This window comes from Lytechinus variegatus, chromosome 17, assembly GCF_018143015.1.
Source record: "Lytechinus variegatus isolate NC3 chromosome 17, Lvar_3.0, whole genome shotgun sequence".
In the NCBI taxonomy this organism is placed as follows: Eukaryota; Metazoa; Echinodermata; class Echinoidea; order Temnopleuroida; family Toxopneustidae; genus Lytechinus; species Lytechinus variegatus.
In genome coordinates, this window is record NC_054756.1 from 23,400,208 (window position 1) to 23,424,577 (window position 24,370).

Below are 24,370 nucleotides of genomic sequence, written 5' to 3' on the forward strand. Positions count from 1 at the left end.
GCCACAACGCCACAACGCTCCACGTAATAAAATGCACATAAACAAGTGTGGATATATGACATCAGTTTTCTCATTCATTATTCACAAAGACATGCAAAGAACTGTAAGATCACAGAAACAATGCGAATCTTTAAAATATCATAAATTTGTTATTCCCTATTTTTTTGCTTTACATACATACACACATACATACATACATACATACATATTCATATATACTTTTCAAAATTATAATAAGATTTTTTATTTCTCAAGTAATATGATAAAGAAAACTGACAAACTCTGTTAGGCAATTGAAGAAAAAAAATGAACGAAAAGGCCATGAGGCAAAAGGTGCATATTTAACCAAGACTACGAGATTAACTTGACCACGCTAATTTTAGAGTGGATAGGCGGTAAAGAATTATTTTCCCGTTGTTTTAATTTTCATTGAAAATATCAGCAAAAGAAAACAAAAATCCACTCACCGCCTTGCCAGCTTGTGAGATGCCCATTGTGAAATCTTCTAAAACACGACCATGGCAATGTAGAAATGACTCGATTTTAATACCACCAATAAGTAAGCTAAAGCATAAAACTAGGATTTTATGCGAATGGCAATTCTAGAAAGGTGCGCTGGTATTAATACCAAAATGACGTCCCTTGATTGGCTGGTTTATCGGGCCCCGTAACACAAAGCTTAGCGATTGATCGCTAATTTGAAAGAGTAGTTCTGATTGGTTCTGAGTAAGTCTACCGAGCATAACGCCCATGCAACGGTGTTCTTGATAGGCCACTTTATTTCGCAAGTAATATATAACCTTTATGTTACTGGCCATTGGTCTCATTATAATGAGGTTGAAAATTCTTATACTTACACTGGCTATGAAGGTGTAACGGTGGAAAGTGTGTATAGGGGGGGGGGGGTATATAGTGTTTTGTTCTTTGGAAAATTCTATTCTATTCAGTTCAATTTTTTCTCACTTTTGGAAAGTTCACGGCAGAGGTGTGGGTATTTTCTTGTGGTTGAATCATAAAGAAAACAAAATGTCTGTAATTTTGTTTTTTTATGGGGGAGGGGGGCTAAATCGAGTTTCTTTTAAGGGACGGTACCAGGGTATTTGGATCAGGGTCTCATCATGAAGGGGGGGGGGTAATTCTTATCTCAATTAAATAAAATGGGTATTGGAGAGTTTCATAATGTACACCGCTTTTTAAAAGTCTCCTTTCTCCAATTGCTGCTCTTGATTTTTTTCATCTATCACTACGTGGAAACTAATAGGAGGGCGACAGCCCACAACCCCCCCCCCCCCCCCCCCCCACCAGCGATGACAACCTGTTTGCCAATCATAACAACCGAACTTTACAAAAATTGTTATAATCCGAGAGGAACCCATTTAATATCCGAAATCGATGATGATGTCTGTAATCTGTGGTACAGATATTCGTACAGATAATCTTAAACGAACACTGAGGCCCTACATTTGGTTATTGTACTCCCGAAGTGTCGACCTATTTCATTTTCCTATTGCAAGCAATGCTAACACAATAGTCGATTGCTTTTCACGGTCTATCTTATCCGGTCGTATCCGATGGAAAAAGAAGAGTCTACTATACTAAATAATCCCCACCCCTCTCCCCTCTCTCTCACGCACCCCAACACGAACTCAATCCACCTTACTCACTCTCTCTCTCTCTCTCTCTGTCTCTTTCACTCTACTCCCTTTTTCCTGATTTCTTCCAAATCTCCCTTCTTGTCTGTCTAATTCAGTATGTCAAAAGGAAAAAAAGTACATTGCAAATATGTTTTTTCCCCTCTCGCTCTTTTCTTTCTCCCTCCCCTCCACCTCTCTCCCTCTCTCCCTCTCTCTCCCATCTCTATCTATCTCTCTGCCCCTCCCTGCCCCACTCTTCAATGTGGATTGGTTTGCAATATCACGTTGTCCAAGTACTTAATGAAGTGATCTGTGTCAATTTGATTTATTAGAAGCCCCTTTATCATAATTCTCTTTCACCAAGTCTCCAATCTCCCAATTCCCTCCTAATCAATCTATAAAGGACAAGGCCACCCCAACGAAACTTCATTTGAAAAAAAAATCTAACAAGCGAAACACTGAAAATTTCATCAAAATCGGAAGTAAAATAAGAAAGTTGTGAAATTTTCAAGTTTCGCTTAAGTTCATAAAACAGTTACATGCATATTCTGGCGGGTATGCAAATGAAGGGACTGAGCATGTCACACACTCACTATTTCTTGTGTATTTCATTATATGAAATAGGAAATATTCTTCCCTTATTCTCCTCATTGTCAAGTTATTCCTCCCTGAACATGTGGGATTACCATTGCGTTAATATTTTATGGTTCAGTCAAGTTGGTCCGTATTGTCAAATCTGTTTAAAACTGAATTTTTGTATAATTAAAACAATAAAAACAGAAGAAATAATGTATGGGCCCGTGGGGGACATCATCGATTCTCTCATTTGCATATTAATGACCGTTTTGTAAAAAAAAAAATAAGCAAAACTTTAAAACGTCATAACTTTCTCATTTTGCATCCAATTTGATGAAATTTTCAGCGTTATGCTTCTTTGATATTTCAAATCAACAATTTTCTGGGTGGATTTGACCTTTTATCATATGCTTTTATCATTAATACAATTTAAGTTTGATCATCATGCCTTTCAAAATCATGAAGAGTCTATTCAGGAACACATCAGAGATTGGGAAAGAGGTGATAAAGCACCCCATTGATCAACTTCTGAATGTTTTTTTTTCTAAAGTGTGAACATAATTTACTTCATTTTTTACACGTCAATTATGAGTCTATATTTGGTTATTCATAGGATAAACGGTATTAATACACATATTTTATTCTCCTTAATTCTAACTCTCGCCTTTCAAACAGAGGGTCGTGGGTTCGAATCCTAGCTATGGCGCGTTTTCCTTCAGCAAGAAATTTATCCACACTGTGCTGCACTCGACCCAGGTGAGGTGAACGGGTACCTAGCAGGAGTAATTCTTTGCATGCACTGAGCGCCGGTGATGGTAGCTCGAGCTAAAGCCGGGGTAATAATATCAGCGCTTTGTATTTTCAGGCAAATGCGCTTTATAAATCCAGCTATTACTATTTTTTTATTAATATGCTTTCTTGTAATCCCTGAAAATTGAGTCAGTGACTCAAATTCCACTCCCCATCCCTAGACATCTATCCGCTATTGCTACACTTTGCAAAATGCAATTCACCCGCCGTGAAATGAGAGAAAGAAAGTTTCTTGGTATATAATATGATACATATAATAATATGGGCCCATCAACTTTGACTCTCTTTCAAAACATATACATCAATACAGCTGACTCTGTGTTCTTTTTCTTTCAGTATAAAACTGATTAGTGATGTAGTTCAAAGAAAACAATGTGTAAGATAATAACCGATTTGAAAACTTCATTTATTACTTAAGAATCACAAGGCTAACGATCAATTGACCCACATGTTGTTTAATAAAATGGGTCGTAGACTGAATCAATATTTGTGCTCTGATTTCATTTTCAGCAAAAGTTGTAATTTCAGAGATCGATCTCGCCCCCGAAATAAAGGACAGAGAAACGACACTGATTCCCTCTCTCTCTCTCTTTTGCTTAGAGTGAGAGCAATTACTTAGAATAAACAAAGAAAAAGATGTTTAAAAAAATGAAAATCCATGTTATTGTTCGAAATGAAATCTTAAATAGAAATAGTTGGAAATTATTTTTGCGCAATTGATCGTGGGCCCGGCAGCCACTGTACAGCACCAGATCGACGCAGCTCTTGTCCTAAGTAAAATAACCAGGTATATCATTTATCGTCAATCACATAGAATAGTAATCTGGAGTGTGTTCTCCATCTTGTATCACTAGCTCTGCTAAGATTTTGTTGTCGAGAGTTATCTCTGAACAAATTTTTCATTTGCTAATGGTGGTGTGAGGGACGCGTCTACTAAAAATTTGACTTGACGGGAATGAATAAACACTGCTCTGTTAAAGGTAATCAGCCATGTTTGAGGTTTGAGGTAAGATTCTATCCGTTTGACATTTATAGACTTGTATATCCTTCTTTAAAGCGGAAGTTCTCTCTGAAGAACAGATTGCTGTAAAAATAACAGAAAATGTAATAAAATATATTGGTGAAGGTTTGAGGAAATTCCATTAAAGATTGAAAAAGTTATAGCTTATAGGAAGTTTAAATTTTGGATTAGTGACGTCATAAACGAGCAGCTGCCCCGTATAGGCCTAATATAAAATGCATTAATTTCAGTTTTTGAACTGTTTGCGATGACTTGTTTTTGTTTTCTTTTCAGGACAGGGAAGAAATTATTTTACTATCGACATACTGAGGGTAAAGTAAAAACCATTTTTTATTTTCTGAAATTTCATTGATTTTCTTACCATATGTAGGAAAGTTGGTCGCATATGACGTCACAAATTGAATAATTGAAATTCTAATAACTTTGCAATTCTTTGATAGATTATTCCCCTATCTTCGGCATTACATTTTATTAATTTTCTGCAATATTTACGGCTTCTTGTCAGGTGAACTTCCCCTTAAAGGACAACTCCACCCCCTTAAAAAAAATATTTGAATAAAATGATAAAAAGGAAACAAGCATAATAATGAAAATTTTTATCGAAGTCGGGTGAACAATAAGAAAGTTGCGGCATAAAATTTCCATTAAAGTTGGATGTAAAATAGAAAAGTTATGACATTTCAAAGTTTCGCCTAATTTCAAATAACAGTTATATGCATATCCTCGTCAGTATGCAAAAGGGAGACTGATGACGTCACCCACTCACTGTTTCTTTTGTATTTTATAATATGAAATATTAATTTACTCCTCATTGTCATGTGAAACAAAGTTTTATTTCTCCCTAAACATGTGGAATTACCATTGTTAAATATCATGCGGTTCAGTCAAGTTTGTAAAAATTGAAAATTCAAGCAATAAAAAACAAAAGAAATAGTGAGTGAGGGACATCATGGATCTCTAATTTGAATATCACGGAGTTATGTTTAATGTTTTATGAAAAATAAGCTTTTCTTATAACTTTCTTATTTTACATCCAATTTGGATGAAATATTCAGCGTTATGCTTGTCTGATTTTTGTATATTGATTCAAATCAACATTTTCCTTGAGTGGATTTGACCGAATTAAGGGGTACTCTGGGTTGAAAATAAATCTATCTGAATAAATGGGGTAAAATGCACAAAGCATAACGCTGAAAATTTCATCAAAAATGACTAAGTAATTGTTGGTTTAATTTGGCAATATTTTGTGAAAACAGTTGTAAGCGCACCGCCAAGAACACATGGAATATGCAATAGATGGGCTGATGATATTCACATCCCCACTTTCTTTTTTGTTTGTTACTACAGGAAATCATGAGTCGATCCATGTTTTAATGCTTGGAGGAATGAATTTGAATATTATATGACATCTTCATCTTGCTCATTACGTAGGCTTTTATGGTTGTGTTGCTTCTATTACAATTAATTTTCTTTTGGTGAACCGGCGGTATCGTCCTTTTAGAGCCGATGAACATTTCAAATATATCGTAGGTTTGGAATCAATGAAGAAACGCACACCCCACAGCTTCTTGTAACGATCCAGACATGATATAATCACGTGATCTACTTTTTTAACCAATTGCAAAGCAGAAGTATAAGTGCGAAATGCACACGAATATATTGAAAAGGAATTATCATGAAATAGTTTTCATCATCTTTTCTCTCTTGTTTTTACAGATCACTGCAGATAGAGTTATTCATTACGATACGTAATTATTTTGTCAACAATTGTGAAGATAATCCTCTTTTTTTCCTTTGGTGTTTTCTCCTTAACTTTATTCTTTAATTGAAACACGTCATTTCTTTTCTAATTCAGAACGAACAGGTATAATTGCATAATATATTTTGCTTCCCTGGTTTTTGTTTTTCCATAGGTCCGAATCAATCTGGGAAGTAAATTCGTTAAATAACTAATCATTTTATTTTCCCCAAATTTCTTCCATTATTAACTAATGTTTCTCTCCACCGTGTGTGATGCTTATAATATAATTGTTTTTGACGTAGATTACTAATACCATGGTCACATTTGCTCTACCGGCGGTCGTAAGGCGAGTCGAAAACAGCCGTTTTATTCATTTTTATTCAAACCGGAACGCTAGCCACCTATATTTAGCTGGTACAAAAATGTTAATACGGTTGTTTTTGACTCGCCGTACGGCGCGCCGTAGAACAAATGTGATCATGGTATAATTACGATGTATTCAGGGTTTTTTTCTCGTAATTTAACAACTTACTGTTAGACTACTCATCCCTTGTCACTTCTCAGAATATATCTCTATGAGTATTCAATATCAAAGCCAGCAAATGTATTTTAATTCATGTTTTTTTAAACATATTTATATTTTTTATGAAAGTTACTCGAAATAATTATCACGTAATGGGCATTTTGTTTGATTTTATTCATTTTCTTTTTCAGAAACGTACCGGTTTAAAGGCGACTCCTTCCGAGCTGCGCATTACGTTGCTATTGGTCTCGACAAGATCCTCCCATCCAACAAAAATGGACGACTCCAATTACACTACGTGCGCGCACTTTCACAGTGCGCGAATGCGTGCCTTTCGAACGACATGTGCGTGAGCTTCAATTTTGAGGATGCCGACGGTTTGGTCGGGAGGAAATGCGAATTATTTGCTCGCTTCTACGAGAGATGGCACCTCAAAGTCCAGATGGGGACGAGCTATTTCATTGTAAAACCCGATATTGAAACCATAAAATGAACCTGTTTTTTCCATATTTTATGACATTAAAATAATAACTATAAAAAAAGTGTTTCAGTATAACATAAGTTTCGGTATGTACTTTCAATCACAAATAGGCCTAGTATTTCCATTTATTTTGCATATATAGGGATATATATTCAAAAAGTCAATTTACTCAAAATTGAGAGGGCCCCCGATTTAAGGGTTTGCATTCAGTGTCAGATTTTGGAAGGGTTACAAATCTAGCATTTTCCCCGGGTAATGTTTTTTCCTAGATGTGAACTTTGTAAAAAGCTATTTGATATGTTCACTGTGCTCTCGCATTATGTTACAGTGGCAAAGGATATGGGCGGAAATCCCAGGGGGTCGCGTCCTCCCTACTCAAAATAGTAGGGGGACACAATATCAAATGTCCCCCCATACTATTTTGGGTCTTTGGTGATGCTAAGAAATATATAACTCAAAATGGGAATAAAACGTGCGTTTTGGGACTTGATGACCTTTTTTTTTTTTTTAGGTAATAGCCCTTTTTTTTTTTTGCTTGTCAAATTTTCCAGACCCTTGTCCCCCCTACCTTTTGGGAGAGATTTGCACCCCTGGCAAAGGATATTAGCTCGGCTATTAGACCCCAGACACTTATGAACGACCTGAGTGAGAGATGAGTTTATAAATCGAACCTGATATGTATGTTACAATTGGCTAAGGGCTAAGCCACAATATTAGACCAGGGGCCCGGTAACACAAAGCTTAGCAGTGATCATAAAACATTTTTCTACCATTGATTCCATTGACTACAATGTACAATCAATCGTAAAAATCAAGCATACAATCAATTGCAAACCTTTGTGTAACGGGACCCTGGGGAATGTTTCATAAAGCTGTTCGTGAATTAAAAGCAACTTTAAGAACGTCCGGTGAACCTTTCTTACACGCTAAATAATCACCCATAAACAAATAATGGTAAACATCATTTACCACAAGAAAGAATCACCAGTCGTTCTTAAAGTCTCTCTTAATTTACGAACAACTTTATGACACGGCCCCAGAGTTTAAAATAAAACCCAAGTTCAGAATAAGAACCAAAGTGTCAGTCTAAAATATTAGATCATTGCAAAGTAAGAGAGTTGAAGATAAATTAATGTAAACAGAAAACACCGACCCACAAAATAATATGCTGTATTACAAAATTTATTATAATACAAATTGCACTATTATCTATATAGCAACAATGTATAAATGTATACTTTACAAGTTTACATAAACATGATAAACATAATTCAGTAAAAAAAAAAAATCAAGTTTGTCTCATCATAAGTACATGTATCAGGGGGTGGCACTGCAGGGGGCAGGGGGACAACACCCCCCTCCCCCATAAAAAAAAGTTTGTAAATACATGCAGTGAGAAAAAATAAGGAAACGGGTGGAAAACAAATTGAGAGAGGCCAGGTTTATGCAACTCTATAATATCCCATTACTCAAAGAATAAAGGGGGGAAAAACAGCCTCACCTTTAGGCAAAATTCTCTGGTGCCTCCCCTGACAGGTAATGCCCCCTGAGAGGTGATGATGTAATAACATAGAGGGCCTGTTGAGTTCATATCTAAAGCTCAATTTCTGCATACATGTCTTTTTTAATGCATCAATTATTATATTATTATGCAGGTAATATTATCTACTAATTTCAATTCTTATTTCTTTTCCAAGCAATTTGGAATTAGCTACCACTATTCGATGTCAACGATTTTATTTTATTTTTCTTAAATCATTTACATCATTGGCAAAGTCATTTGGTAAATAAAAGAATGACACCAACACTTTTGAATATGGTGATTTATAATAAAAATTTCAGTCAATTAAAATATCCAAGCTTTGCCAAAAATTTTTGTCACAAATGGCCCTTCATATGATTTGGACAATATTTGGTGTTCCGCTCATCCATTTTCATAGTTTGATGTTGACAAGCATCAAGCAGCATGATAGGAAGGACAAGAAACAATTTTTTCATATGACACTCAAGTATGTGAAAATTGAAAATGACAGAATTTTGGAATCAGACAAAAGAACTGAAATTACTTCACCAAATTCAATGATCTTCTTATCATTCTATTTTAGTAGAAAATCTTTTTTTTACCAACAACGCTATCAAAAACTAAATTATAGACTGATGAAGTGTTGCAAAAGAAACGTGTGTTGCATTGAAAATCAAGTGCAAGTCACCGAATGAAGCGCAATGTGGCACTGGAACAAAGTTGAGACATTGTAAATTATTTCAACGACAAATTTGCGTTTGATCAACGTACTTTCATGTTGTATGCTTAATTTATAAATTGACAATAGCATATCCAGCATCAACTATGACAAAGAAATGTAGGGCAGGGTGCTACATATTTTTTAAAGCACTTGCCCCGTCGGGCAAATAAATATTTAAATAGATAGAATAAACTTTCCAAAAATCTATTTCACTTGCCCCCCAAAGTCCTTGAAAAAAGTTTTACCTCTTCAAAAGAAAGTTTTACGGTTTTATACACCATTGACCTTCTCTCTTTTTTCTCTCTTTTGACATGAACTGATCTACCCTCTTATTGCATTTCTTTTCCAAAGTGAGATTATCTTGCCTGGCATGACCAAAATTAGGGTCAATATCATATCATATCAACCCTATTCGGGCAAGTAGGTTTGGCATTTACTTCAAAACACTGGCCCGACTTTTACTTGCCCTGGGCAATCGGGCAAGTGCTTATGTAGCACCATGTATGGGTCACTATTGTCTCCTGACAATTGGGCCCATGAAATGCTTTGTACATGTGGGATCTGATGCTGGATATGCACCTGTGACAACACCCTATAAGTGTTAAACATTCATTGTTCCAGGTTGTGTGGGACACCTTTCATAACAAACACTCTATTTCTGATTACTGGCAAGAGGCATCATTTAATGCAATGAAGATTTGTCTTAATAATGACATATATTTGAGATTTCATGCAATCAATGAGATATAACAACCAAGGTCCAATCTCATAAATGTTAACATTATGGTAAGTTTGCGATCCAGTGGTGGCTACCATGGTAACAATGCTAAACGGCCAATTAAAATCAAGGATTCCGTAGAATTTATCTTTGAATAGCAAATTAACCATAGTAGTATGCAGCTTTTATGCACCATGACCTTTGGGTGTGGCACAACCTGTTCATTAGATGTATGACTTTACATGTATACAACCTTACTCATGACCAGCTTATAATTCTTGTGCTTAAAGGAGAATGAAACCTTTGGAACAAGATAGCTTGTGTGAAAACAGAAAAATCAAAGAAACAAATCAACAAAAGTTTGAGAAAAATCCGACTAATAATGAGAAAGTTATGAGCATTTGAATATTGTGATCACTAATGCTATGGAAATAGCAAATTGGCAATGCGACAAAGATGTGTGATGTCACTTGTGAACAACTCTCCCCATTGCTTTAGTATATATTTCACTTGGATTGCCTCTTTTATCACATCTATCCATAGATCATGTGTTCTTTCTACATGAGGGCATGTAATACATATTTTTTAAGAATACATCTTGGATAAAGAGTTTGTATCATCATAAGAAAAAGTAAAAAGAGACATTTTGAGGGTATTTTATAGTACACCAAAGGGAAAGTTGTTCATCAGTGACATCACACATCCTTGTCGCATTGCCAATGGGAGGATCTCCATAGCATTAGTGATTGCAATATTCAAATGCTCATAACTTTCTCATTATTTGTCTGATTTTTCTCAAACTTTCGTTATTCTTATTCTTTGATTTTTCTGTTTCTACATAAGCCTCTTTGTTCCAAAGGTTTCATTCCCCTTTAAAGATATATTGCAGATTTGCCCCAGTGGTGCAAAAATTCTTTATAATCCTTGTCAAATTTAGCCAAATCATGAAATTTGAATTAAGATGATTGTTTCCTACAAGAATTTTAACTTCCGGAGTTCACATTTTAGCTTTGAAGCTAATGGATCAAACTCAAGATTTAAAATAATTGAAAACATTTCTGAAGCACCCTAGAATATGTTTCAATCATTATGTAAAGTTGTAATTAAAATATTTTCTGATTACAAAATCTTTTACATTCTCTGGTTACATATCATTAAAAGAAAATATACAAAACCCAATAATAGATAAATAATTGTTTTATAATTAAACAGTTCAAAATGTTAAACAATTCAATGTATAAAAAAATCATTAAATTTACAATAATAGTCATGTCTAGGAATGGTGTTTATCTTGTCCCACTTTATCTACAACCAGTGCTGGGGTCATGGAAGCAGGGGGGGGGGGGGTGGAGGGGCTTCAGCCACCCCCCCACTTTTTTTCCAGAACTGTGTACAAAAACGTAAAAATTACCATATGATTGTGATTTTTTGCATGGTCAGCCCCCCCCCCTTTGAAAACCGTTCCGCCGCGCCCCCTGCAGAGGGGTATTTCACAAGGCATCAAGTCTGACTTGAGAGAAATTACGGTCCAATGTGCACATATTTAACACATGACCTCACTGATTAATCCCGTGAGCATGATCTTACCATTGCTGTGATACATCATAATAGTATACCAACTGGGAAGATACATGTACAGTAAGTGTGATTTTAGTCAGACTTAATCTTTGTGAAACACACCCCATCCCCAATTTGCCTTATAATTGTGACTTTAATGCATTTGCCATTTCACCTATGTCCTGCTTAAAGGGATGCTCCAGGCTGGGAATAATATGATTTAAACAGATAAAGAAAAATCAGAGAAACAATACACTTAAAATTTCATCAAAATCGGACAAGGAATATTAAACAAAGTTATGGCATTTTAAAGATTTGCATTATTCCGGTGAAACAGTTCTAGGCATGTCTTCATGAATATGCAATGAGGAAAGTGATGATGTCATATCCCTACTTGTTCTTTTGTACATGTATTTATTGTATGAAATTAGATTTAGACCGACTTGACTGAACCATATAGTATTAAACAATGCTAATCCCACATGTTCAGGAAGGAATTAATCACTGTTTCACTTGACAATTAGGAGAAAATAAGAATATTTCATATCTCATATAATAAAATACAAAATAGTGAGTGAAATAGTAACATCATCAGTCTCCTCATTTGCATACCGACCAGGATGTGCATATAGCTGTTTTGTGAAAATAAGAGAAACTTTAAAATGTCATAACTTTCTTATTCTACATCCGATTTTGATGAAATTTTCAGCGTTATGGTAGTTTGACTTTTCTCTATTTATTCAAATCCATATTTTTCTGGGGTGGACTTGACCTTTAAATAAGGCGCTGTCACACATGGATATGTTAGCCTATGTTTTGCCAATGTACATATTGCAAGCCACATCAAGAATTGCCTGTATTTTTTAACACAAATAAACAAATCAAATTCTTTACGTCAAAAAATCATTTACTCTTATCAATAAAAAGCAATTCTTGATCGATATCCAGAAATATGAATAAATAATAAAACCGTTAGCCATACCAAGGCTTACATCCTGATACACTGGCTAAGACATCTGTAAAAGTGACAGACCCTTTGGGAGACTTAAAGGAAACCAAAACCCGATATGAGAAGCAATCTTATTGGAAAGAGTAAAATAAGAGGAACAATATAAATAAATTTCATCAATATCGGTTGTGAAATAATTATGGACGTTTAAAAGTCACGTTGTACTTTCTATGGGGATCCTTAAATTGGCAAACATCTGATTTTGTGGCCAACTCTCCATATGTTTAGTACAAAATATTTTTCTGATTTTCCTTACTATCTTTAAAATTGTATAATGCCTCATTCTGAGCATAACATAGGTCACAGGAAAATATAATTCACACTTCATATGTCAAGGTCAGGAGGAGATGATGTGAAATATGTAAGTACAAGACTTTTAAAACTTCCATAACTTGTTTATTCTATAACCGATTTTGATGAAACTTGTTTTAAATTGTTCCTCTCATTTTATTATTTCCAATAAGATTGCTTCTCTTCTTGGTTTTTTGTTTCCTTTAATGGGAAACTTAATTACTTAATGTACAGTGGAAGTCATCTTGCCTCATTGTGATGCACCGGATAGAGTTCTCATGAAGCTGTTGTACGCAGAGTCAAGGTCATAGAGGAGTTGTCGGATCTGCTCTTCAGATAGTTCGTCTGCTGCCCTCATTGAACCCATCGTCTTTAACCTATTTGAAAGACATCCAATGAGATAGATCAATAGTTATGATGTGATACAATGAATATTGAAAAAAAAAACAATGAAAAAAAAGAAATAAGAAAAAAAGGAAAAGGAAATAGGAGGAAAGAGAAAAGAGATGCCACCCTTTCCTGTAAGTGTACATGAATTTGACTTCAAAGCTCTGAAGAGTTCTGCCATAACTAGGGGGCTTACAAAGGGGAACAAAATCACTTTAAATGGAGACAGGTGTGCTGCGAGGTCAGTGCATACATCTTTTGTTTGGCATATGTGAAGCCTCTGAGTTAGAAATTACCATCAAACGTGAGTACCCAAATCTGATTGGTCTGTGTTAGACCCCAAATTCCCATTCATAAATTCATATCAGAATCAAATCTCTCAAACCCTGATGCAGGCCCCTGCACTGCCTTCAGTTATACATATAATTAGTCTCTAGATTACCGAAAAGAGAGGGTAGGTTTAACCCTAATAAGAGACTGGGCTATTTCGACACCTAAGACGGGGGGGGCTGTTTCGGTTAGGAATTGATGTTGATGCCACCGCCGGCATCGGAATTTAAGCGGCGCCTATAGTCTCCCTCTGCCATGCAGGGGAGAAAAAAACTGATGAAAGTAAAAAAGTGCCTTACTTTAAATACACGATAATGCCACACTTCTTTAACTCAACCTGAATTTCCATCTTATTGTACTCGAGATAAAGAATAGTATAGTACTTACCATTTACTAATCTTTTCTTTGCCATCATATTCAGCTGGTAGTGACCCCATCCTACCCATGGTCTCGCTAAGTTCCTTGACCTCTGGCTCGACCTCGTCCACTGCCTTCATGTCCAGCCGAAGCTTGTCCATTACAGTGATGAATAACTTTAGGACAAAGGACAAAATACTGAATATAAATGATAGCTGTGGCAAGGATTTCAAAATGAGCTTGTACCAAATCCAATAAAATGACCCCCCACCCCCAAGGGCCCGTTTCTCAACACCTGGACAAATTAGTCATATCTTTATCCACCAACCACGGAATTAGTTCCAATCTTACTAAACCTGTTTCACGAAAGGTTTCCAAACTAGAATACCTTGATATCGATATTATCGGTAAAAAGAGCAGACGAGACGTAGCCTTATTCACAAAATAGCATAATTTTCAAAAAAGAAAAACTATGACAAAATTGCAAATATTGTGATGAATTGGGAAATACATCTTTTCAAAATAATAGCACAGGTAAATTATGCATTAAACATACTTATACCATGAAGACTGGAGCATTCAATTGCTGAGAAAATGGAATTATGAATGATTTATTTCATGACTAAAAACTCACATGTGGACGTTGAGATGGGTATCCCCGGAATATCCAATTTTTTTTACGAAAGTAAACCATAACGGTTTTCTTTTTAAAATTATGATAATTAGACGGTCTTTTACGATTCCAAACATCATCGAAATATAGTTTAACAATTTTTTTTAAATCTTTGATACCAAAACTTCCGATTTGGCAAATTCTATGCATAAATTAGAGAAGGAATTATCCAAATGTTATTAGGGGTCTGAAAACAACAAATACGAGTCCAGTTATGGATGGCCTGACGTGGTAGAATCTTTGTCGATTAAATTATTTTACTATTTCAAAATGAATGGATTTGCTGCGATTTACCAAGTTTTTATAGTTTCTTTGTATTACAATGATCATTGAATGCATTATCCCACTTGTTTTGTGATGTAATTTCAACCTCTATGATTGATTACCGGTACGTAAGATTATAATTTCAAAATTTCTAGGCACTTTGCAAGTCATAGTCTACCCACGTGATGCCACTGCGACAGGTTCAGAGGTGTCATAAATATTTAGTGTCAGATAAAGTCAGATTCCAAGAGGATTTATGGCGGAATTATCCATGAAATATTATTGACAGCTAACTGGTTATTAGAGTTTTACAAATAGCAAGATATAATTTAAGTATATAGCTATCATTAACCCATTACATTAAAAAAATAGACTTTATATTTAAATCTAAAAAAAAAAAATAATTTTAATGAAAAAAGATCCCTTGTAAAATGAATATTAGTACTCAAAATGTGTCAATTCGTCGCACGCATCACGAACCGTCCTCTCTGCGCACTTCAATACGAAAGTTAGTTTTGCAGAAAAAGCATTTAAAGAAAAGCTTTTTTAAAACCAGCAATAAGTGTACCTACAAGGAGAGCAAATTATTTATCGGTGTCTTCGTTTGATAGTTCAGGTTCCAAAGTTCCATCCCGTATCTTTATATTTTCTTGAAGTGAATTATTTACGCTACAGTGGGCATCGTAACAGAGCGGACAGTTCGTGGTGAAATCGCGAGGCGCGATAGCGCACTGTATCTATTCCAGAGAGGACGGTTCGTGGTGCATACGACGAATTATCAACCGAATGTATGTTGAAGCCAGAGTTCAGAATATGGGCCAAAGCCTCCAGCAGCCACCTACGGTGGACAGAGGAATAGAAATGGCAGCACATGAATGAATATAATCTTCTACTGAAAAATTGTGGTGTGAATGAAGAGAAGTCATTAGTAATCAATAAATAGTGAAAAGTCTAAAAAAGGGTAACATAAAATACTTACCGATACTATTTGAGCGATGCATTCGCTGGTATTCCCGTCATCTTTCTTAATTGTGATTGGTCGATCTTCTTTTATCCTCTCCATTGCAGCTGGGCAATTCATCTAAAATCCCAAATTATATCATCACAGCCCTCATTACCACAATCTGGTTTTGTATTACTTTATTTCAATATTCATAAAGGATCAGATGACATATAAAATAAAGCAATTACATAGTTATTTACAAACACAACCAACAAAGGAAGTAAAAGCAGCCCAGGGGAGCGTTTCATGAAAGGACTTGTCAGACGTTTTATCCGACAAGTCCTATTTTATCCGACAGTTACTATAGTAACAGCGCCTCTCAGCCAATCAAAATCATGGAAAGATGTCAGACCCGACAACTTGTCGGATGAAAATATTGATGAAACGCTCCCCAGGTCCTGGCTTACTACTGCCGAGGCAGGACATACAGTATAGAGCATAATACAAGATGAAACAGAGAACAGGATAATATATTATGGCAAAGATCTTGGTTGTGATTAATCTTGTAAATAATGTGAATATATGACAATGCCCTTTTCAATGTTGATTAAATCACTTGCACATGTATCTTTATTTGGAGTTCTTCAACATTTGATTTCAATATCTCATATGATCCTGCTCTACAAATCAATTCCTGGTGATGATCGATCTGAAATAAAATAGCGAAAGTATGAAACTCAATTGTGATTCTACACAAAATTTCCTTCATCTCTAGTCCAGAAATCCTGACATTTATTTTTCTCTCTCTCTCATATATACAGGAAAAACCTGATGTCAAATTAAAACAAAGCAATAAACACACTGAAATTAGCTGTCTACTTGGGCCAATTTGATTGGTCCAATGCCCCAGTTGTCTTTAATCATTATTAAGTAATTTGATCTTTTGAACAAAGAATACCAAATGGCTATTAAAAAAAGAGAGAAAACAGCTACAAAATGTGAAGCTGCTGAGCATGAACATGTAAGATTCAGTGTTAACGACTGACTGCTTTCATTCTTTCATTTTTTGACTGCTTGCATTCTTACCCTGTATTTCTTCATGAAGTCTTCAACTGATGTGAACTCCCCCTTGACATGTCTGAACGCTGCCTTGTACTGCATTAAAAGCTTGGAACATGACCCTGTGTACCTAAGCAACAGCAAAAAAATAAATAAGTAATAGTAACATTAATGACAATTTGAAAAAGTGCATTTTATAGATAAGCAAATATACGTTCAAAACATTTGCTCCGGCGACAATTGCTTGCTTTATTTGAAATTCCACTCTAATCAAGTGACCAACTCCGACCCTGTCTTGGACTAAATTAAGCCCAGAGCAACTGTCGCAGGAGCAAATGTGGTTTCACATATCAACAACCGTTGGCTCAGTTGGTAGAGAATCCGTCTCACAACCGGGAGGTCGGGGTTTCAAACCCGGGCCGCGTCAGACCAAAAGACGTTAAAAGATGGGAGTTGCTGCTACCCTGTTTGGCGTTCAACGATTAAAGGGTTAGAGCCTCGTCAATCTGACGCTGCACAGTGGCTGCCGGGCCCACGATCAATTGGGCAAAGCAAATTTTCGGAAAATTTCATTTCATGTCTATTTCGAACAATAAATTATGGATTTTCATTTTCAACGAAACAGAAAATTATTTTTACTTTAAACAATAGAGGGAAATTGAATCTACATGTACGTGTTCACTGTTACTAGATCCTAAACTTTTTTGTTTGAGGTATTAATTTATCAAAATAATGAGAAACTGGTACATGTATGTGAACTGAATAAGTCAGCATATTTTATATGGAGGCTGGAGTATAGAATCATCAGCATTTGTAGGTTTTATTTTTTCTGGGGTGCAATGCTCTTTTAATCGACTTCCATTACTCTCAACCTAAATATACTGTAGATTACATTCATTGCAGTTATCAAGCACAGCCATGATTAATCCATGATGTTGAATTGAAAACCAAATACCTTGCCACAGTATAATGGTGCTATGTTGGGGATATCTACTCACTCTTTAGCAGGAACTGCATCTCGAATGTACGCTTTCTCAAGCCATTCTAAGGTGTTGATCACTGCAAATAGCTCTGCCATGTTGTCGTATTTCTCTCGCTCTCGCACATTTCTGTATAATTTCACCTCCTGAGCAGAAATTTGGTCCAGAATATATACACAAAGTTTGACAACCAAATCATGTTATGATGCACACACACACACCAAAGGATTGCTTTATTTCTGAGGATGCATATTGTTCTTCTTCATTGTTTGATTTTTTAAAGTAATAGTCCTTTATTTTGCTGTCTTTCCTTGGACAGCCGGCTATAAGTGTACAAAATACAGCAACTTTTAGAGAAACAAGTAACACTGGCAAAAGCATACACAGATACATCATGATTAATTACTAGGTCAAAGATGACTCTAACTTACAAATTACAATTTAGTGAATGATTTCAAAAGGTGATCAAAGAAAGGCATAAAAATGAAAAGAATTTTTGTTTGTTCATGAATTGAAATTCATGTAGATTACATTTTTCATTGATTACATGTAGTTTTAATTCTATTCTTGTATTTTTCTAAAAGGAACTAGAGAAATATCACAATAAATTTTCAAATACAGTTAAAAACCTCCACAAGATATAGGAAGAAATTCAAATTTCCAATTGTTACCCTTTGAAATGAATGTACTAATTTCCAATTCGGTTCACTCTTTGGTTTAAACAGCATTAAGCTATACATTTGGGAAAATATACTAATCAAAGAAAACAAAAAGTAAATCAAACCTTGTTCAATACTAAAGTTTTTTAGTAATTTTTATTTTCACATTTGAATACCACTATATACTTACCTCATATAGTTCTGGACGATGGCTTGTTGTTGATGCTGCATGGGTATTATAAAGGGAAAAAATAACTGATATTACTCAGTCACAGCGTTATACAGGAAAGTTCAGATGTGAATGTACATGTATAAGATTAGCAATTACTTAATTTAATTGAAATTCATCCCACATTCCCACGATTATGTAGCTGACATGGACAATGAAAGAACTAAAAAATACATTCCTTTGGGTTTCCACATTAAGGACTTTAAAGAACAATCTTTGGAAGTGGATTTTAATCAATTTCACAAGGCTAGTTTTTCCTAAATGAAATAAAAATAACCCTTGAAATTTACAAGCCATTCATTGGTCAGAAGTGCACTTTTCTTCATAGAATTACTGGCAGTGTTAAGTCTTCAACATAGATGTACATGTGCACTTTATATACTGTAAAAGTCATTACAGGCTGTAAATTTAATTTGAATCATAAAATATTCCTGTGTACAAGGCCAAGGGGTTGCCAGAATCAAATACATGTAGGCCTATACATGTACATGTATGTGACTTGAATATAACCCAATACAAAAATGGCCATTTTTGAATATATGTTTGATTGAATTTCATTATTTTTTATTGATTAATTTATTTCATTTATTATTTTTACTTTTCATTTATACATTTTTAATTTACCGGTATTTATTATTATTATTCATTTATTTCATTTATTATTTATCTATTTATTTATTATTTATAGTATTCATATTGCCCACATATCCATCTTGTTAATTAGGTGCTAAGGCGCTCCTATATTTATTATTTATTTATCTATTCATTTATTATTTATTTATTTATATATATTTTTTTTGGGGGGGTGGCAATAGGCCAAATTTGAAAATCCTGAAGACATTCATTATTCTGTCACTCTACTCTCTGTCGACTGTTTAATCCCTCTTTTCTGAAAATTTGTGAACATTCTTCTTCTCCCTTTTGAGTTTTGCTCTTCTGGTGTTATTCTCGTCTCAATCATCTCGAAATAGAATAGGGCGTATACATGCCTATAACCCTCACGTCAGATGTACTTTAACCATGATACATAAATTCTTCATTACTCTTCGACTATTCTACTTTCTCTGACTGTTATTACACTTCACTGCCTGATAATAACACTACAACTTCTCTCATTCTCAATCTCTCTCGACATGACTCATCTTTTTTTAGTTTATTTCAACTTAATACCTTTAGTATTAGTATTACATTGGGATTGAGCGCGCGGTGTGAACGGACGTGTTTTTCTTAGCTCTACAATTCACAGGATTTTCTCCTGTTTTTTAACCTTAGAATTTTGATTTTTCGCTACATTTTTAGCTTGAAAAGTGTTCTTAATGTTTTTAGTACCAGCTGAATCGTGCAGTTTGCGCTTTTATCAAATTTTTAAAGTAGGATTTTATGAACTTTGAATTGCAAATTTACTGCATCACGAACACATTAACCGCCATCTTGCCTCCTATACATAGTGTGTGTGGAGCGGGAGTACAGCATGCACGGCACTATATAGTACACACACGCCGTCCACGGATCACTATTCACTTTCGACGCGTTTTCTTGGAATTGTATCACGCTTTTAAACAATTATTTTAATCATTTTCATCGTGTCGTCACCAGCTTACTTTGTATTTGGCTCAGTTTTTGGTGTCTTCTTCGTAATTTGTGAATACTATTAGCATCACTAATACTAATAGTGGCAATTGCCTAGCGAGTCTGAATTTCCCGCCACTGGCCGCCATCTTGCCTTCTTGGATCTTTGTCGGCCTGAAACATGAGCAACAAAAAGGATTTTCTGATCACATTGCTAGCAGGAATTGGAATCTTGCTGGTGCATAATACTTTCATTTATGAGCAGCTGACACTAGTGACAGGGTCACTTCATCCCGGCTTCAGGGACCATTGGGCAGCACCTCTCCCCACTCCAGCTACCTGTAGCACGGCGAACCGGGTGAGCTCGTTCCATTTTTCTATTATGCATGATTTCCATAAGAAGAACATACCACTTACAGCCAGGTCAAGAACTTATATGTTTCTTATTCTAATCTTGGCAAATGACATTAATATGAACCCAGGGCCCTACAATTATAAGCCCAAATTTCCTTGTATAGTATGCAAAAGAGCAGCTAGATATGGGCAACAAGCCATAGAGTGTGAATCTTGTAACTCGTGGTTCCATCGTGCATGTATTGAAATGAATGAAGAGATATATAAAGTATTAGTTGAACATCCATCGTACTCGTGGACCTGCTGTAACTGCGGCCTGGTCAGCTTTGATTCCTCTTTTTTCACATCTGACATTGAAATGCAGAATAAATTTGAACCTCTAGCATCACAACCATTTGATACTGATCACAACATCTCACAGTCAAGTGGCAGTGATTCCTTTTTAATTGGACCTCCCACCAGTGAATCCACACCAAACAAAGGAAGGCAAAATAAAACCAGCAATCCAAGGAAGAGGGTTCCACAGAAGCCAAAATCCTTGAAAATTCTGAATATGAATTGTCAAAGTCTTAGATCGAAAAAAGCTAATTTCCTGACTGTAATTGATAATAAGAACCCTGATATCATTGTAGGAACTGAATCATGGTTAAATGGTGACATCGCCTCGGGGGAGATATTTCCACCCAACTTTCAAGTCTTCAGAAAAGACAAGCAAATAGGCTCGCATGGTGGTGTCTTTATAGCAGTCAAAAACACTCTTATGGCCACGGAAGAAAATAATCTGGATGCCAATTGTGAAATAAAATGGATCAGTATTCATATTACAGGTCATAAAACAGTGTATATAGGTGCATTCTATCGCCCTCCATCAACTGATGCTGAATACCTGAAAGAATTAGATTTGTCACTAACCAAAATCCCAAAATCTGCATCTATCTGGCTACTTGGAGATTTTAACATACCTAGTGTAGATTGGAACACCAATTCGATACGTCTTGGGGGTAGTCATACGACAGTAAGTAAACTAATGCTTGATATTGCTGCTGATTTTAACTTGACTCAAATCGTCAACCAGCCTACGAGAGAACTAAACATTTTGGATCTTTGCTTTGTGTCACACCCTGATTTAGTACTAAACCAGCAGGTCATTGCTGGAATTAGTGACCATGATATAGTTGAAGTTGATATGAAACTCACTGCAAAGCTAATCAAACCTCCCAAGCGGAAAGTATTCCTATACAAGAAGGCAGAATTTGGTAAAATATCTGAAATCATAAGTGAATTTGATAGATCATTAACTGAGGAATATATCCGATCGTCAGATGTTAATAAACTATGGGCTGATTTCCAATCAACTCTCCAGGCAGCCATAGACAACTATGTCCCCTCCAAACTTAGCTCCATCAGGTACAGCTTACCATGGGTAGACCGTTCCATCCGTCGAGATATACGCCGAAAACAAAGACTCTACAATAAAGCCAGAACATCTGGCAGCAGCAAGGATTGGGAAAGCTTTAAGTCCCAACGCCGCCTTATAGATAGGAACATTAGTAAAGCCCATAATCACTATGTAAATAATGTCATAGGAGAAAGTCTCAAAAGTGATAACACTAAACCCTTCTGGAAATTTATCAAGAACACCAGACAAGAGGTATTTGGAATCTCTTCTCTCTGTACTGACGGTAGAATGGTATCAAGTGCAAGAGGCAAAGCACAAGCACTTAATCAACAGTTTTGTTCTGTTTTCACTGAGGAAAACTTGGATGAATATCCTGATCTAGACCACCCTAAATTACCAGACCTGCCAAAACTTACCATAACAATAGCAGGAGTTCAGAAACTTTTGGAGGATCTGCAACCAAGTAAAGCAACAGGACCAGATCAAATCCCAGCCAAAATACTGAAGAGTTGTTCTTCATCCCTGGCTCCGGTATTTCAAAAGATCTTCCAGAAATCTGTTGACACAGGGATTGTACCAGAAGACTGGCTTAAAACAAATGTCGTCCCAATCTACAAAAAAGGAGAACGTACAAACCCCGAGAATTACAGACCTGTTTCACTCACTTCCATTCCATGTAAAATCTTGGAACATATTATCTTCCGTCATATCAAGGATCATTTGGATATCCATGATGCAATCACCCATCATCAGCATGGATTCCGACAAGGCAGATCATGCGAAACACAACTCGCAGGCCTGATAGACGACCTAGCAAAAATCCTGGACAACAGGAGCCAAGCTGATCTCATCATACTTGATTTCAGTAAGGCCTTCGACAAGGTCCCTCACAGAAGATTGTTACGCAAGCTTGAACATGATGGTATTAACAACATTAACAACAGCCTCCTTCACTGGCTAAGCATGTTTCTTACCAAGAGACATCAGCGAGTACTCCTGGAGGGAGCTGAGTCTCAGGAATCTCCAGTAACATCCGGAGTACCTCAAGGGACGGTTCTAGGGCCTTTGTTGTTTCTTATCTACATAAATGACCTACCGATGATGGTTAAGTCCAAGGTCCGGTTGTTTGCTGACGATTGCATAATCTACAAGGAAATAAGAAAAGAAGAAGATACACAAGCTCTTCAGGAAGACATCGACTCACTATGTCGATGGGAGTCTCAATGGCAGATGTCATTTAACCCGTCTAAGTGCTACACCATGCATGTTAGCCACAAAGTCAAACCAATCATCACTCCATATACAATGAAGGGGAAAAGGCTAGAACAAGTGACTCACCACTCATATCTTGGCCTTGAAATACACAAGGATCTCACTTGGTCTCATCACATGAACAAGATTACAACTAAAGCAAACCAAATGCTGGGTATCATCAGAAGAAATCTCCATTCATGCAACCAATCAGTTAAAGCCACGGCCTACAAAACGCTTGTCCGCCCACGATTAGAGTATTGTGCTGCAATCTGGGACCCATACCAAGCTACCAGTAAGAGGAGCATCGAGGCTACTCAGCGTCGGGCTGCTCGATTTGTGGTGAACAATTATGACAGACGATCCAGTATTACAACCATCCTGTCCAACCTACAATGGGAAACCCTTGAAAATCGTCGTACCAAGCTCCGCTTGATTGCCATGTTCAAAGAGGTTCATAATATCACTCCGTCGAATATCAAGCTTCGTGAGTGGCCTGGTCCAACACGACGGCAAATTGGACCTAATATATTAGTAACCCCTTCATTTAATAAGAACTGTTACCAGCATTCATTCTACCCAAGAACAACCAGGGATTGGAACCTATTGCCACCAGATCTGCGCAGCATTTCAAATATAAATACCTTCAAGAATAAGCTGGATGAAATCAATGTAGAGGAGCTAGTTAAAAAGGCCCATTTTAAATATAATTGAGGAAACAGACCCGTTCACACCGACTGCGCGGTATAACAGCCACCAGGCAGTGTTTGCGCAGTATCCACCAGAACCAGAATCCAAAATGTCATGAATCGATTACAAAATCCTTTTTTTCAACACACATACTCTCTCCTCCTAGTGTTTCCATGTATCATCAGAATCCTTATGTCGCAACCAACCTCTTCCACAAGGCAATACTGCTTATGTATTGACCTAATTGGTACTAACACTAAACAGCTAGGAGTGCCACAACACTCTACAGAGCTCAGTCAGAGAAAACAAACTATGATATCAACATTACAGTACAAAAATATCAGTGTGTGGGACTTGAAAATTACTCTTCACGGAAAAATCAATTGAGAGATCGCGTCAAACCGCTAACTTACATGCGCTCTGAGTTACTGGAACGCCTGAAAACATCTTTATATACTTCTTACGATGAAAAAGGCGACAAATTTTTTAAACTATTGATACTCAGGAATGATGAAAAACAATTTATTTATGACGATGATCGTGAAGTAAAACAGTCAAAATATTAATAGAGTACATGACGTCATCGCTTTTCTAGCCTTTGATAAAAGTAGTTAATTAATGG

General features: G+C 36.1%; 2 protein-coding genes across 2 annotated transcripts in view; both read right to left on the bottom strand.

Annotated features, from left to right (window-relative positions):
* The window catches only part of LOC121431046, a 55,496-nt gene extending 54,907 nt beyond the window's left edge, over window positions 1-589 (bottom strand). The window contains exon 1 of the mRNA XM_041628514.1: window positions 468-589. Within this exon, the coding sequence (XP_041484448.1) occupies window positions 468-494 (27 nt within the window). The 5' untranslated portion in view covers window positions 495-589. The remainder of the gene's footprint in view (window positions 1-467) is intronic.
* Window positions 590-12,430: 11,841 nt separating this feature from the next.
* LOC121430964 (vacuolar protein sorting-associated protein 28 homolog) lies at window positions 12,431-24,329 on the bottom strand. Its single transcript, XM_041628403.1, has 7 exons — window positions 24,162-24,329; window positions 18,447-18,481; window positions 17,616-17,743; window positions 16,645-16,747; window positions 15,595-15,696; window positions 13,709-13,854; window positions 12,431-12,981 (listed from the first exon to the last, which is right to left on the bottom strand). Exons 1-7 carry the CDS (start codon window positions 24,193-24,195, stop codon window positions 12,855-12,857), a joined length of 675 nt encoding a protein of 224 aa, XP_041484337.1. The 5' UTR covers window positions 24,196-24,329; the 3' UTR covers window positions 12,431-12,854.
* Window positions 24,330-24,370: the final 41 nt, after the last annotated feature.